This window comes from Heloderma suspectum, chromosome 7 (genome assembly GCF_057233095.1).
Source record: "Heloderma suspectum isolate Gila_16-S chromosome 7, 16-S_ref, whole genome shotgun sequence".
In the NCBI taxonomy this organism is placed as follows: Eukaryota; Metazoa; Chordata; class Lepidosauria; order Squamata; family Helodermatidae; genus Heloderma; species Heloderma suspectum.
In genome coordinates this window covers 104,255,217-104,270,788 of record NC_139464.1, presented here as the reverse complement: position 1 = coordinate 104,270,788, position 15,572 = coordinate 104,255,217, and the positions used below count along the sequence as shown (strand labels likewise).

General features: G+C 46.7%; 1 protein-coding gene across 1 annotated transcript; it reads right to left on the bottom strand.

Annotated features, from left to right (window-relative positions):
- Nucleotides 1-2,755: 2,755 nt before the first annotated feature.
- On the bottom strand, nucleotides 2,756-4,795 carry CCDC71L (coiled-coil domain containing 71 like). Its single transcript, XM_084811838.1, has one exon. It carries the CDS (start codon nucleotides 4,515-4,517, stop codon nucleotides 3,684-3,686), a length of 834 nt encoding a protein of 277 aa, XP_084667964.1. The 5' UTR covers nucleotides 4,518-4,795; the 3' UTR covers nucleotides 2,756-3,683.
- Between the last annotated feature and the right edge of the window lie 10,777 nt (nucleotides 4,796-15,572).

Sequence of the window (15,572 nt, the reverse complement as noted above, 5' to 3'; positions counted from 1 at the left end):
CCGCTAGAAGTTTCCCCCACTAGTGCCTTACCCAATACTAGCAGGATATACTTATCATATTAGAACCTATAAAGTCTCTAAAATCCCTAAGCTTAAACCGCTGTTTAAGGGACACAAGGTACTATTGGAGGGCTTGGGTGTTCCTTCCCCTCATGTTTGTAGACCACGGGAAGAACTCTTTGTCACTTGATTGTTTGAACATTTCCCAAGAACTCTCAAAACAGATATACCTTTTATGAAAGGAGTAGCTAGATTAGCTGCAGAGCAGAGGTGAAGAACCTTTCGGCCCATGGGCTGAATTGCATTTCAGAGGAGCTCTTGGGGGCTGCATTCCAGTGGTGGGAGGGGCAAAAGGGACTGGGCCAAAAATAACCACGGAACTCAGCATATGTAGCTTAAAGCTCTTACTGTCAGTAACTAAGCCTTAGGAGATGCATTTCAACCCTTTAGAAAGGGGGGAGGGGGGACTGCACAAAAGCCGGAAAACCACCAACAAATGGTGATTGAGGAAAAGGCTTGGTTGAGGAAAAGGGGAACCCCAGAGGGCCAGGTTAGGACCTCAGGAGGGCTGGATTTAGCCCCCAGCCTGTTCTGCACCCCTTGTGTAGAATTAACATATACACTCCAGTTATTTAAATCTAAATACTTACTCTGACCATAATCTCTCCAACTATGGCATGTACAGAATAGTGCAGTGTCTTAAGCTTGTATCTGTCATAACATGCTTGGCTAATTTACATAGTTTATACAGTACTAAGGTCTTCTGTAGTATATGTTCCAGGAGTTCCTTAGGAGAAAGAATTCAAAGCTGTGGTACAAAGAAAGGGTGGCTGACAGTGTCCTAAAGACTTGGAGTTGTATCCAAGTGTGGTCACTCTGCTGATAGAAGTCCAGTAGGAAAAAGGGAGGTGTTTTTGGCAATTCCCCTTTCCCCCTGCAAAACCGCCCCCCCTATCTCCTTGAAAGAGTCCCTTTATGAGTCGAGCACAGTCCTTTGGTCACATCTCCAACCTTCAGAACCATAGTACCAGGAACCAGGCAGCCAGAGCTATCCACTGGGGCAGAGCTGGGGGGCTTAACAGCATTGATAAATTCTTGAGGTAGTTTCTTTAGCTACAGCTGTCGAAGCTTTGCCTGTATAAAACTGACAGCTCTTTTATTGCTGCTCCTGGAAACAGCCCATCTCTTCTAGAATTGTGAGAGAACCGAAACAACTTGCATCTCTCTTTAGATCTATATTGTAATGGCTTTTGAGAGAAGAGCAGTAAAGTCTTCACCTTAAAGACCCTCAGAGGGAAATGTTTGTTCAGACAGCTTACTACATAGTTTCTGTGGGGAAGGAATCCAATCCTCTAGACCAGGGTGCAGATCTAGGCCTGGGGGCTAGATCTGGCCCTCTAGGAGTCCCCCTGCAAAACCATGCCCCCTTTCCCCCGGCCCCACCCCATTTCAAACCATTAATCATTTGGTTTCCTGGCTTTCGTGCAGTTCCTCCCCAATTCTAAAAGGTTGAATTGCTTCTCCAAGGGCTTCGCTACTGGCAGTAAGAACTTTAAGCTAAACTGTGGCCCAGCCCTTCTTGCCTTTGACTCCACTCACCTCAGCAATGTGCCCCCGAGAAGTTCTCTGAAATTGAATCCAGCTCTCAGGCTACAAGAGGTTCTGCACCCCCTGCTCTAGACCAACCTCTGCCAAGCTGGTGCTCTCCAGATGTTTTCGACTTCAAATGCCAACAGCCCCAGCCAGCATGGTCAATCATCAGGAATACTGGGAGTTATAGTCGAAAAAGCCTGGTAGGCGCCACCTTGGGGAAAACTACTCTTCCCCAAGGGTGTGGTGTACTCTTCCCCACTATACCACACTGGCTCAGGGAGCCGGTGTTGTGGTTCGAGTGTTGGACTGGGAGCTCCGGGTTCTAGTCCCCACTCAGCCATGGAAGCTCACTGGGTGATTTGGGGCCAGTCACAGACTCCCAGCCCAACCCACCTCACAGGGTTGTTGAGAGGATAAAATGGAGAGGTGGAGCATGTACACCGCCTTGGGTTCCTTGCAAGAGGAAAAACGGTGGGATATAAACGCAATAAATAAATCTCTGGGCTTCTTGCTCTTATGGAGGCACAATCACCCTACGTTTTACCAGAATGGAGTGCAACTGGGGAAGGCTTGCGGAGATTTCCTTGCCACTTCCCAGTAAATTTCTGAGAACAGTATGGAAGTCTGGAGAGTCACAATCCAAACCACCAGCTGATTCATGGCTTCTACCTGTTCTATGGTGCTTACATGCTCTGTATGCAAAACTTAATGGCCCTGCTCTTTAGACCTAGCCCTCGAGACCTTGGGGCTGGATGAGAAGAGGGGAAGGGGATTATTTCCAGCTGTCTTAGCTTTAAGCTTGACTCCTGGGCAAATTAATTCAGTTTCCAGATCCCTGGAGTAGCACCCATGTTACCAGCTGACAAATTCTAGGTGAAGGGATTCCAACAAGGCGGGCCTGCTGGTGAAAGACCTCTCTACCTACCTCATGCTTGTTTATTGCAAGAGAGAAGCCTGAAAGCAGCCCTTAGTACATTGGTTGGTAACACATTGACATCCTTACTAAAACAAGTAGGCACCAATATTTTAGACAGTTCAAGTTGCTGGATTACATTATGCTAATGGTCCTTAGCACCCATAACACCTTGTATCAAGACGTTCTACCCAAACATATTCCTTATCAATAAACCAAAGTACAGATACAATTCTTGCTTTTAAACTTTTATTAATTTTTACTTATGATAAGAGCTTCTCTAAAGTAAAGATGATATAAAAAGGATGTATCCAATACAACTCTCACTTTTAGAAGCTGTAACAGAAATACCAGTTCATTTCAGCTATAAAACTTTATTACATACAAAAACATTTGACCATTATATCAAAAGTTTCTGTAGATCACCAAGTCCAACTCATTTACAAAAAAAATAATTAAAAAAAGAACAAGGAGGAGTGAAATATTTTGCACCATCAAATCAGCCATGAGCTGTTAAGTCTTCATTCCTTGAGCATCCTTGGTCAAAGCTTGTCAGTCAGTCATCCAAAAGTGGACACACTTAGCATATTCAAGTAACCCTGAGCATATAGTGCAATAGCACAAAAGTCATACATAAAGAGTCCATCGGCTACATCTTAAAGAGAAAAATCAGTTGGCATTTTATTGTGCTAGAAGGACAGAAAGTTCCTTTGGAAGAGGGGAAAGCAACTGATCTCTTTCCCGGACTAGTGAGGTAGCCCAATGGGAAGAAAGTAGTGAGGCTGAACGAAGGAGAGGCGAGACCGCATCTTCTCCCTGCGCCGAGTAGCTTCCTCAGCCCAAGGTTGTGAGGATAAGCAGAAGAGTCTTTACCGTAGGTCGCAGCCTCGTTGTACAACGCAGGCCAGCGGCCAGCAGGGGGCAGGCTCCCAATCCAGATTTAAAGAGTGGAGGGATGGGAAAGGGGCGACATCCCTCAGTCTCCGCCCTAAAGTGCAGTTCATTGAATAAAAAGAGGCCGATCCAGACCAAAGCAACTGTAAACAGGTGACTGACATTCGCCTCCCGTCGCTGGTTCGCTACGCCGAGGGGGGGAAGACTCGAAGTCCGGGTTCTCCCCCCCCCTTCAATCCATGGGGCTGCCGAGCGGCGGGGGGGCGCGCTCGCGGCTCCTTCCTCAGCAGCCGACCGCCGGGAAGCGGCGCAGCCTCACCCAGGGCGCCAGGTCCACCCGCAGGATGCGCTCCGCCCTGCGCCGGATGGCTTCCAAGCTGCGCCGGTTCCACACGTTCCCGCGCACCTTGATGGCGAGGCCGGGGGTGGCCGCCTTCCAGATCTCCTCGCGGGGCCTGCCCTCAAAGGGAGCCCACGGCGGGAAGGGCGCAGCCACCGGGGCAGGGGACGCTCGCGCCCCCTCCTCCGTCCGGGGCGGCGGCGGCGGCGGGGGCTCTGGCCGCCCCGCGCAAACGGAGGGGGCAGAGCCGGGCGGCGGCGCGCCGGGAGCCGGGGCCGCCGCTCCGCCGCAGCGCTTCTTGGCCGCCCTCCGCGCGCCGCCCGCCCGGCCCCGGGCGTCGCCTCCGGCGGCGGCTCGCAGGCGCCTCCCCCTGGCGGCGGCTCTCCTCCACGGCCGGTCCCTCCTGCCCGCCGCCGCCGCCGCGCCCCCGGGCAGGTCCGGCACCACGGCGCGGCAGGAGGCGTAGCCGTACACGTCCTTGCTGCGCAGGATGACCGGCGAGAACTCGTGCTTGAGGCTGCACAGGAAGCCCCACAGCTCGGCGTCCGAGCTCATGAACTCCGTCGACTTGGGCACCAGCAGCTTGAAGGCGTCGCCCAGCGCCTTGGTGCCGTCGCAGGACAGGACCTGCGAGCGGGAGTGGACGACTTTCTCCGCCGCCGCCGCCGCTTCGGCGCGCGGCGGCTCCGGCCCCGGGTCGACGGCAGGGGCTGGCGCTGGGGCTGGCGCTGGGGCGGCGACGGCAGCCCCATAGCTGGCGGCGGCTCCTTGCTTCATCCTCCTCCTCCTCCTCGCGCCGCGGCGGCGGCGAGCGCTGGCGCGCGCCCTCTCCAGCGCCGCCGCCCGCCGTCGAGCAGCTACTGCGGCCGAGCGAGCGGGGGATCAGGGGCCGCTGTCGGTCTCCGTCTCCTTTCGCCGCAGCCCCCCCCTTTCTTCCTCCTCCTCCTCCTCCTCCTCTTTTTTTTTAAAGGCTACGTAGGACGGGGCACTTTCTTTTTTCCGCCTTGCACGCCTCAACTTCTTCCGTCTCAGCGAGGCGGAGGACACTGATCGATATCCTGCCGCCACCTCCCGGAGAGCCGGCACAAAATGGAGCTCTGTTTAAAGCCCTTGGCGGGGAGGTTGCGCTTTCCACGCCTTGGCTTTTTTTAATTGGTCGGTTTGAATTGCGTCACTCGGGGGAGCCCCGCCCCCACGGACCCCATCAGATTGAATCCATCGTGGAGACCCCTGGAAGTGTATTTCCTGAAGAGGTTCGGGCAGAAGGCGCTAGTGGTAGCATGGGGTTGTTGCTGTTTACATCCCCACTCAGTTTACGTTCTTGCCAGTGGGAGTTACTTCCAAGTAAAATAATTAGGATCAAGGAACTTGAACATACCCAAATGTATTCGTAGTCAATGCAGGCTTGTATGGTGGGTCCATAAAATGGGAAAACTTGACCAACTTGCAAAAACGTTCTGTATTTCTAAACTTACAATCCTTTGCCCATTTAACCTGGAGCAAACTCTACTGAAATCAGTGGGATTTGCTTTCAAGGAAATATGCGTAAGATTGGGCTGCAAGGCTTCGATAATAACCACACAGCTACAGTTAAGTCTAGCTCAATTCAATACTACTTACTTCAGAGTAAACATATGTAAAATCAAGCTCCTCATCATATTGGCCCCAATCCAGACTAAGGCACTTGTGCGGTGTACTCAATCTATGGATGTTTACCTAGGAGTCCCACTGAGTTTGACTGGGCTTATTCCTGAGTAAGTATGTGGAGAATTGCAGCTGTTCTTTCTTCTTTCTTTTGAGAAAAAAATATATAGAATTGGGGTGCATGTGTCCTATAGATTGCAGCTTGAGTCCTATTGATTTCATCAGGTCTTGAATTAGTCATGAGTGACTTGTCTCATCAGTCTGAATCACTAACTTTCTCTGGATCAGTGCTATTGATCAGTGCCTTATTTTGGATCTCAGGGCCACATATAGGATGGCTGGTGGGATACAGTTATAGTAGGAATAAATAAATATTTCTATTATTAAATCCATAGCATTACATTGCTTTATACCTGACTCCTACAAATATGCGTAGCTATTACAGCATACATACAGAGTAGTTTTTGTCTGTATAGCTACATATCTTCCGGTTGGGCAACCAGCAAGACTGTATTGCTGTTGGACTGCCAGCCAGTTGCAATCTATAATGAAATACAGTTACTATGAAATTTTAAGTAAGGATGCACTGCTGTAGCTGACCGTGAGGTGAATAAAACCTTTATGAATGCTGCACAGATGTCACCGCATTTCCACCCACTTTCTAATGATATTTTTCCATATCTGGCAATGGTGCCTGTTGCTGGCTTAACAGCATAGTGCAATGTGATACGGGGTGACATTTCAGGTTTCACTGGGTGGAAGGGAAAGATTCACATCAAGATTCAAAAGCATCCTCTTGGAGATATTAAAAGTTAGATTGCAACACAAAAACAGTGTATTTTAAGAACTTTTTGTCATGGTTGCCTGATGATAACTAGAGATATGTGTGCTCCTGATGAATACAAGCACGTAGCTGGTCCTCCACACTCCCTGAATGATATCCTGTCAGCTCATATCACTAGTGCAGTAGCACAGACCCAAACGTACAAAGGTTGTTGTGTTAATATTGCCAGCGCAGCACATGGTAGGGCTGAAGAATCTCAAAGGATCAATATTTTCCCTACATAATAAGGCTTAACTAGTTGGGGCTTTTTAGTTTAGAAAATAAATGACACAATAAAAGTTTATCCAATTATAAATGGCATAGAGAGAGTTAGGGTGCAATCCTGTCGAGGTAGGCGCCAGCTGCCGAACTCGGAGGCCAACATCTATTCAGTGCAAGGCGGATGGAACACGGAGGGGTTCCTCTCCACGTTCCAGCTGCCCTGCGTTTGTGACGCACGTCTAGCCGCGGCTTTGGGGAGGGGTCTGGAGGCCTGATAGGAAGCTGTCTAAAGCTGCTTCTGTGGTCTCCTCCCCATTCCGCCCCCAGGACCACCCCCTTTGCTCCATTTACGAGCGCAGAGACAGTGGCAGCATGGCAAGAACTGCGCCAGCTACGAGGGGGCAGGGGTAGGGAGCGCTGTTTCTGGAAACCGAGGTCAGATGACCTCAGTTCCCTGAAACCGAAAAATCCTATGGCCATCTAGACAGTGTCTAGTGGCCATAGGATTGCTCTCCCATCCTCTTAGAATAGTAGGTGAAGAGTTGTGGAGAATTTGAAAGCCTGCATGGTCTTTTCTGACCTGGCCAGATAAAGATATTATGGCGACACGAATTTTGAAAAATTTCTTTGGAATTATTCTTTTGGCCAGCAGGGCTACCTTCGCTTTTTTGTGTGACCTAGAGTATACCAAATTTTGCCATTCAAGGGTGGGATTCTGCGCAGGAGGAAGATTATCTTATAAGTCAGCAAAAACCTAAGGGACCTGAATATCATCAGTTAAAATGGTTTTAATGCTAATAAATACAAATATTAAAAACAACGTAGCAAAGACATATTGCCAAAATGTACAATTAAAACCTGGATATGCAAAACCTAAATACTGTAATGCCAAAATTTTGTGACAATGTAAAAAAGACACATATGACAATATATACAAAAATTAAAACCAGAAACATAAAACCTTAAAAACTAAACATGATTTTGATTTTTTACATCAAAAAATTATAATCAGAATACATAAAACCTTAAAATGGGTCCATTTTTAGTTTTTAAGGTTTTACATATTCTGGTCTTAATTGATGACATTCATGTATCTTAACTTAGATTTTTGCTGACTGCACATTAAGGTCCATTTTTGCTTTGTTGTTATTGCAGGGAAGATGATCTTATACCATCTGAATCTGGGACTTTATTCTCTCTGGGACTACTAGGTAAAGCTACCCAATTTGGTTTTCATTTACTTTATTTACATAGTATATTATCCAAAATTATCTCCAGCTTTGTTACTATAAAAACAGTCTATTTTCTCCCTACTTATGTTTTCTGCCTACCAAGAAACCTGTGTGTTTTGCCTAAGGATAAAAACAGTTTTTAAGTAACAGCTGGATTTTACATTTTCAAAAATGGGGGATCAACTATTTTTGTTTGTTTCTTCTCCCCAGAAACCCTTGGGAGGGTCCCAGGCGTAACCCGAAACTATTTCTGTACCTGGTTGAGCCTAATTTGAATGTCTGCAGCCTCCTCCCACATTTCATTTTATGGCTGCGACTAAATGCAGACTTCATGGCTTGAACATGGCTTGAGACTTTTTGCTCTCCCCTTCCCTGTGTGTGTGTGTGTGTGGGGGGGCTTTGTTTAACATCTTGACTCATGAGAAGTTCTGCAGGATTTGAAAGCTTGCACAGTATTTTGTTATCTTTGAGTTGGCCTAATAAAAGTATTATGGTAATACGGATTTTGGACATTTTTGTTAAGGCAAGCCAAAAAAAAAAGAAAAAAGAGTTTCTGTGATTATAAGCCTCAAAATTGTATTCCTTATAAAAATGTCACCTGTTGAGTTAATAGCTTGAAAGTTGGCACCCATGATTTACCTGATGAAGTTTACAATTGTTCAAATTTCAAACCAATCCAGTACAAATTGCCACAGGTACAGCAAGTTAAAAATTGCTGAAAATTGACATTTCCCCCTTTTACTACAATTTGTGGCATGTCATATCATATATTTCTTTCAAATTTTGGTGAAAGCTACTCACGTACTTTATTCAGGCTTAGTGAATAAAGGTTTAGTGAAGTTTTTAAAGTTATTGAGGTTTTTCTTCCCCATTAAAGCTTATGGCAGCAACTGCTAACAACGTTTATCCGTGCATGCTCAGTTTCATTCTGAAGCTAGAATGATGCCAGAACTCCAGTGTTTTCCAAGGGATTCCGTGTTGAAATCTGCTGCATTCTATGTGCAATTCCTATTACTTTGGTTATAGAATGTGACCTCACAAGGTCAGTTTACACATTGCTGTACAGATTGGGACCCTAGCATGGGGGAGGGGGACTTTAGCTCTTTCTCCCGATCTGTTGTCCCAGTCTGGATCAGATCCCTCATGCCTCCAGTTTACATTCCCAAAAAGGCATTCAGTTGTAATGTAAATTGTAGGTGTAGGGCAAAGTGTTAATGCCCCCCTACCTTCCACTCCATGGTCCTGGTACATATTAGGTCCCATGTGCTTAAAGGTAAAGGTGCCCCCAACCAGTCGTGTCTGACTCTAGGGTGTGGTGCTCATCTCCATTTCTAAGTCAAAGAGCCAGTGCTGTCCGAAGATGCTTCCGTGGTCATGTGGCCGGCATGACTGAACACCGAGGTGCACGGAACGCTGTTTTTTTAGTCAAAAGTAACCCACGTGCTTACTTTTGACTAAAAAAAGAAAACTTTTGAGTAAAAAAGAAAAGAAAAAAAGAGCTAGCTACATCTTAACAGTAGCATGTAGTTTGACCCTCAGGGAATGGGTGTGTGTGGAATGCACAGGCAAGGGAAGCAGAAGGATCAGGGCCTCAAGTCACCTTTCTGAAAGCAGAAATGCAACAAGCAACATGTAAGTTCCACACATGAGGAGGAGTGGGGATGAGCGCTTAAGCTCATGCCCCTTCATAATTCTTATCACCCTCTATACTTGGAGGGTGACTGTAGTTAGATTTTAGAATCTGTGGAATGGAGGGAATGAGTGTGATATGGTCATCTGGGGGTTGGATTCGATGGTCTTATAGGCCCCTTCCAACCCTACTATTCTATGACTGTTCTATGATCTCTGGATATAAACTGTATAGGAAGGACAGGGTAGGGCATAATGGAGGTAGCATCACTCTATACATCAAAGAGGCCATAGTGTCAAACAAACTAGAAACTCTGAAAGGGGCAGACTCAGAAACAGAGTGCCGTTGAGATGGAAATTGAAATCAGGGAGGCATCCTAATGAAGAACTCTTGTAGTAATTGGTGGCTTAAATTACCCCTGCATTGACTGGATAAATACATATTCCAGTCATGACAAAGAGGTTACATTTCTCAATGTCTTACATGACTGTGCCCTAGAATAGTCAGTCATGTAACCAGCCAGAGAGGAGATGACCCTGGACTTAATACTAAGTGGTTCCACCCAGGACCTAGCACAAGATGCAAATGTTGTTGAACCAAATGGAAACAGTGACCACAGTACCATCAAATGTCATTGTTATTTAAGTGAAAAATTGTCAATTAAGTCCAATACAGTCACATTTGACTTTGAAAGAGGAAACTCCTCTAAAATGAGGGACTGGTAAAAAGGAAGATGAAAGAGGGAGTCAAGAGGGCTACATCTCTCCAAAAAGCTTGGAGGTTATTCAAAATCACAATAATAGAAACTCAGAGTATGTACTGCAGGTCAGAAAAGGGAGTGCCGAGTCCAGGAGGTCACTAGGAGGCATGGTTAACAAGTATTAAGGAAGCTATTAGAGAAAATAAGGCTTCCTTCAGAAAATGGAGGACTTGCTCAAATGAGGAGAACAAAAAGGAACAGACAATTGCACAAAGGAAATCCAACCGGACAATAAGAGATGAAAAAAAGCATTTTGAGGAGCATTTCTCTAATAAATATATCAGAAGCAGGAAACAAGCTAGAGAGGCAGTTGGACCACTGGATACACAATGGAGTTAAAGGAATACTAAAGGAGGATATTGCGGAGAAGCTGAATGAATTCTGTTAATCAGTCTTAACTGCACAAGATGTAGGGCAGATACCTGTGCCTGAACAGATGTTTTCAGGAAGGGAGTCTGAGGAATTCAGGCAAATAATGTTTACAAGAGATGAAGTTCTCAATCTTATTGACCAATTGAAAGCTAACAAATAATTGGACCCACATAGTATCCATTCTAGTGTCTTTAAAGAACTCCGGTGTGAAATTGCTGATCTTCTAAGAAAAATATCTAACATCCCTAAGATCAGTCACTGTATCAGTGGACTGGAGAATGGCCAATGTAATGCTAATTTTTTAAAAGGGATCCAGGGGAGATCAGGGAAATTACAGGCTGATGAGCTTAATATCTGTTCCAGGTAAATTAGTGGAAAGCATTATTAAAGATAAAATTAGTTAGCATATAGAAGCATAAACCCTGCTGAAAAAGAATAAGCATACCTTCCATAATGGTAAATCATGTCTCACTAGCTCTTGAGAGTGTCAATAAACATGTGGACAGGGGTGATCCGGTAGCCAATGTTTACTTGGACTTCTGTAAGGCTTTTGACAAAGTCACCAAAGACTCCTAAGCAAACCTAGAGTCAGGGAATAAGGGGAGATGTCTTCATATGGATCAGGAACTAGTTGAAGAACAGAAAGCAGAAGGAATAAATGGAGGGATGTAAACAGAGAGGTCCCATAGGAATCTGTACTGGAGCCAATGCTTTTTAACTTGTTCATTAATGATCTGGAATTAGGAATGAGCAGTGAGGTGACCAAGTTTGTTGATGATTCCAAGTTATTTAGGGAGCAATCCTGTGGCCACTAGTCATTGGCTAGGCGGCCCTAGGATATCTGGTTTTCTGGGAACCGACCTCAGAGTGCAGAGCGACCAAAATGGGGCATTCCGGGGGGCCTTCTGGGGCAGGGAGGGTGGAAATATCGGTACGACACATCCTATGTGTCGTCTGGCAGCCTCCTCCCCTGCTCACCCTCCCACGGCTAGACAGCCAAAATTGGTTGTCTAGCCACAAATGCAGGGCAGGAGAAGCGTGGAAGGAACAATCCCCTCTGTGCTTCTCCTGCCCTGCATTGGATAGGCGGTCGCCTATCCCCATAGGACTGCACCCTTAGAGTGGTAAAAACAAAAAGGGATTGCAATGAGCTCCAAAAGGATCTCTCCAAACTGGAAGAATGGACATCAACATGGCAATTGAGGTTCAGTGTAAGCAATTGAACCAAATGTGGTTCAATGTAAGCAAAGTGATGCATGTTGGGGCAAAAAAATCCCAACTTCTCGTAAACACTGATGGAATCTAAGCTAGTGGTGACTGAGCAAGAAAGAGATCTCGGTGTGGTGGACAGCTTGATGAAAATGTTGACACAGTGTGCAGCTGTTGTGAAAAAGGCAAATTCCATGTTAACCATAATTAGAAAAAGAATCGAAAATAAAGTTGCCAGTATCATACTGCCCTTATGCAAATGTATTGGAATACTGTGTATAGTTTTGGTCACTGTACCTAAAATGGATATCGTAGAGTTGGCAAAAGGGCAAAAAAAGGGCAACTAAAATGATCAAGGGGCTGGAGCAACTCCCCTACAAGGAAAGGTTACAACATCTGGGACTGTGAGCTTAGAGGAAAGGTGAGTGAAGGGACACATGATAGAGGTGTACAAAATTATGCATGGTGTGGAGAAAGTAGATAGGGAGAGATTTTTCTCCCTCATAATACTACAACCTAGTGTCATCCCATGAAATTGATTGGCGGGTGATTCAGGACAAATAAAATGAAGTACTTCTTCACACAGTGCATAGTTAAACTATAGAATTCGCTACCACAAAATATAGTAATGGCTTTAAAAGGGGATTAGATAAATACCTGGAGGAGAAAGCTATCAATGGCTACTAGTCAGTATGGCTGTATGCTACCTCCAGTATCAGAGGCAGTATGCCTGTATATACCAGTTGCTGGGGAACATGGGCAGGAGGGTGCTGTTGCACTCACGTCCTACTTGTGGCTTTCCTACAGGCAGATAGCCACAATGTGAACAGAAAGTTAGACTAGATCTGGACTGATCTAGCATGGCTCTTCTTGCATTCTTATGATAATCCTGAAAAATCAGGATTCTAAAATCTCACAGGCAACCTCCATGGGGATGGAATAAGCTGTTCTCTGCAGACAGTTGCCTTCCTTATGTAGAAAACTATGAGAATGGCAAGGGAGAAGGATGGAGCAAACTCATCCCTGCTCCTCCTCTTCATGTGTAGAGTTTACATGCAAGGAGAATAACTGAATTGGGCTAGATTCCCACAACTGTTTTAATGAGCATTCAGTGTATTATTTATTTATCTATTCAATTTTTATACAGCCCAATAGTTAAAGCCTTCTGGGCAATTCACAAAAATTAAATCTTTAAAATACAACGTGATAAAACATAAAGGCCCCTTCCAACCATATGACTCTATGATTGTATAATATAAAACCTTTAAGGGCGTAATCCTATGGGGATAGGAGGCCACCTCCGAACTTGAAGGTGACCACCTATCTAATGCAGGGTAGGAGAAGCGCTTCTCCTGCCCTGCATTTGCGGCTAGACAGCTGATTTCGGCTGTCTAGCTGCGGGATGACAGAGCCGGGGAGGAGGCTGCCGGATAACATATAGGATGTGTCGTACCGGCATTTCTGCCTTTCCCGCCCTGGAACGCCCCTCAGATCTCCCTGTTTTGGCCGCTCTGCGCTCATCTTCAGAGCATGGAGCAATGGGGCCATTCCATGCTGCCTGCAAGGCAGCGCAGAATGGGGGGAGGTCGGTTCTCCGGGAACCGACCTCAGAGCGCAGGCTCTGAGGTCGGTTCCCGGAAACCAACATCTTCTATGGCCGTCTAGCTTGCTGACTAGCAGCCATAGGATTGCTCCCCCCAAGTTTTAAACGGAATAAAGCTAGAGTAAAAATCTGCAGCAGGGAACAATCTGAAAGCACAGGAACACATATTTTTTTAAAAAATGAAGAACTAAAAAGCCTGGGAAGATAAAAAGGTCTTTACCTGGCACCAGAAAGACTACAATGTAGTTCGGGATGTCCGACATGGGAAAATCTGGCCCTCTTGGGGCGTGATGAATTTCACCCAAGCCTCGGGCCCAGCTTGCATTAGCGAGGAATCCCCACGGCGGCAGCAGGAGAGTGCAAGGGGTCTGTGCACAGTGGCAGGCAGTGATGGCAGGAGTCCCCACTGCCACCCACTGCTGCTGTGCGCGGGTCTCTCCTCCTCCTGAAGCTGTCCTCCTCTTGGAGCCATTTGCGCACAGTGACCTCACTGTGCACAAATGGCTCCTTCTCCCCCTCCCGGGAAGAGAGGGGGGTACTCCCCCCCCTTTTTTCTGAGGTCTAGAGTTTAGGAGAAAAGAAGTTAGAGAGCTGGGAATGACTGCATAGACTGGATTTTGTAAATAGCCAGTAAATAGGCTAAATTTTATTGAGATGAGCTCAGTGTTGTTTTTTAAATTAGCTGTTAACTAACCCAGTCCATTGAAGTCAATGGGTCCTTATCATGTAAGTCAAGCTTCCTGACAGTGGGGTAGGGGTAGGAGGAAACTCAACTGAGACAAGTGTGAGGTAATTTTGGGGCTGAGAGCATCACTCTGCCTGACAGATAAATCACTGTTGAAGAGAGCGAGGGAAATCACCCAATTAAGGTGGGTGATTGTAGTTAGGAGGTTCTAGACCTCTGCTGTGTTTTATACTCAAATAGTTTAAGTTAATTCCTATGACACTGTGGCTATTTTGAGTGAAAATGAGAGACTACTGAATCTCTGTTACTACAGAATCCTGAACACCAAGCCAAGGCAAATGCAAGACCTCTTGCCGCCTGAGGCAGGGGGTCGTGTCACTGCTGCTACCACCCACCCTCCTCTTCTGCCTGCTCCTGTCCCCCCCCCACTTCAATGATGACGTTGATGGCTGCCCAATGCCTCCCCCCTGCCACTGCCCTCTCTCCTCCCAGCTGTGACAACAACAGCCACAGTCCCCTTTTCTCTCCTCTCCTCCTCCCTTCCTTGACAATAGTGTTGGAGGTTGCTGGCCTGCCGTGGCCTGCCTTATCCTCCTCCCCCTGTCAATGATGGCAGTGGTGACCACCATCAGTGCCTTCTCTTCTCCCTGCTGTGGCAGCTGTGACGTGCCACAGGCCTCTCCCCCACTGCCTCACTCTAAGGTCCTTCATGAAAGTGAGGCATTGTGGGGGAGATAGCCCTGGAGATCGCCTGCAAAGCAATTGGGCCAGGCTTTCTGGCCACTGTCTCTTCTGAGTGACCAGCCGGGCTTGCCAGAGGGTCCACCTGCCTGATGCCATGCTCTGAGGGGTCCTCAAAGTGAGACATTGGACAGGTGGCACTCCATAGAGCTGGGTCAGCTGCTGTTGCTGCAGCAGGAGAGCAGCCAGTACGTCTTTCTGGAGCATCAGGCAGAGTGTGCAGTTTTCCCATTGGCAGAATCTGCTGACCTTCAGGGTCTGCACCCTGAGGCGGAGGATTCACCTGCCTCATGGAAGGGCCGGCCCTGCACCAAGCAGTGGCATGGTAGATGTCTGGATACTTAACACATTTGTTCTTGTCTCAGTTAATAGTAGCTTGTTCATAATTATTTCCTTATATGCCTGCCAGAGTTCCCAAGTGTTCTGATAGCTCAGAATCAGTACGTTCCCTTGCCCCACCCTGCCAAGATGCTCTGTTTCTTGATGCCTTTTAAAAAATCTACAAAATGGATTGTTTTCAAAACTTGCTTTGATATTTTTCATTTCTGGCACAATGATCAATCACAGTGGTGCTAAGAAACATGGCTACAAGCACCACATGCCAAGTCATTAACGGCAGCAGCACTCTCCCGCTGTTTAACCCATCCTGTCAGCTACTGATGTAAGCAACAAATGGGAGGATTCCTCTAGCAGTACAGTAGGGCTCAGATGCTTCATAAGACAATACAGGACCAGGACAATGTGGAGCATCTTTGCTGGTCCCAGGCACTCCATCCTCCCCATCTGGATTTGGACTGATTCACTAGCTGCAACCTTACCTGAAGAAGGCAGAACTAGCTTTGGTTAGCTGTACACTGATTACATCAGGCTAGAGCACCATAATGCTCTGTGCGTAAGGTTGTCTTTAGCCT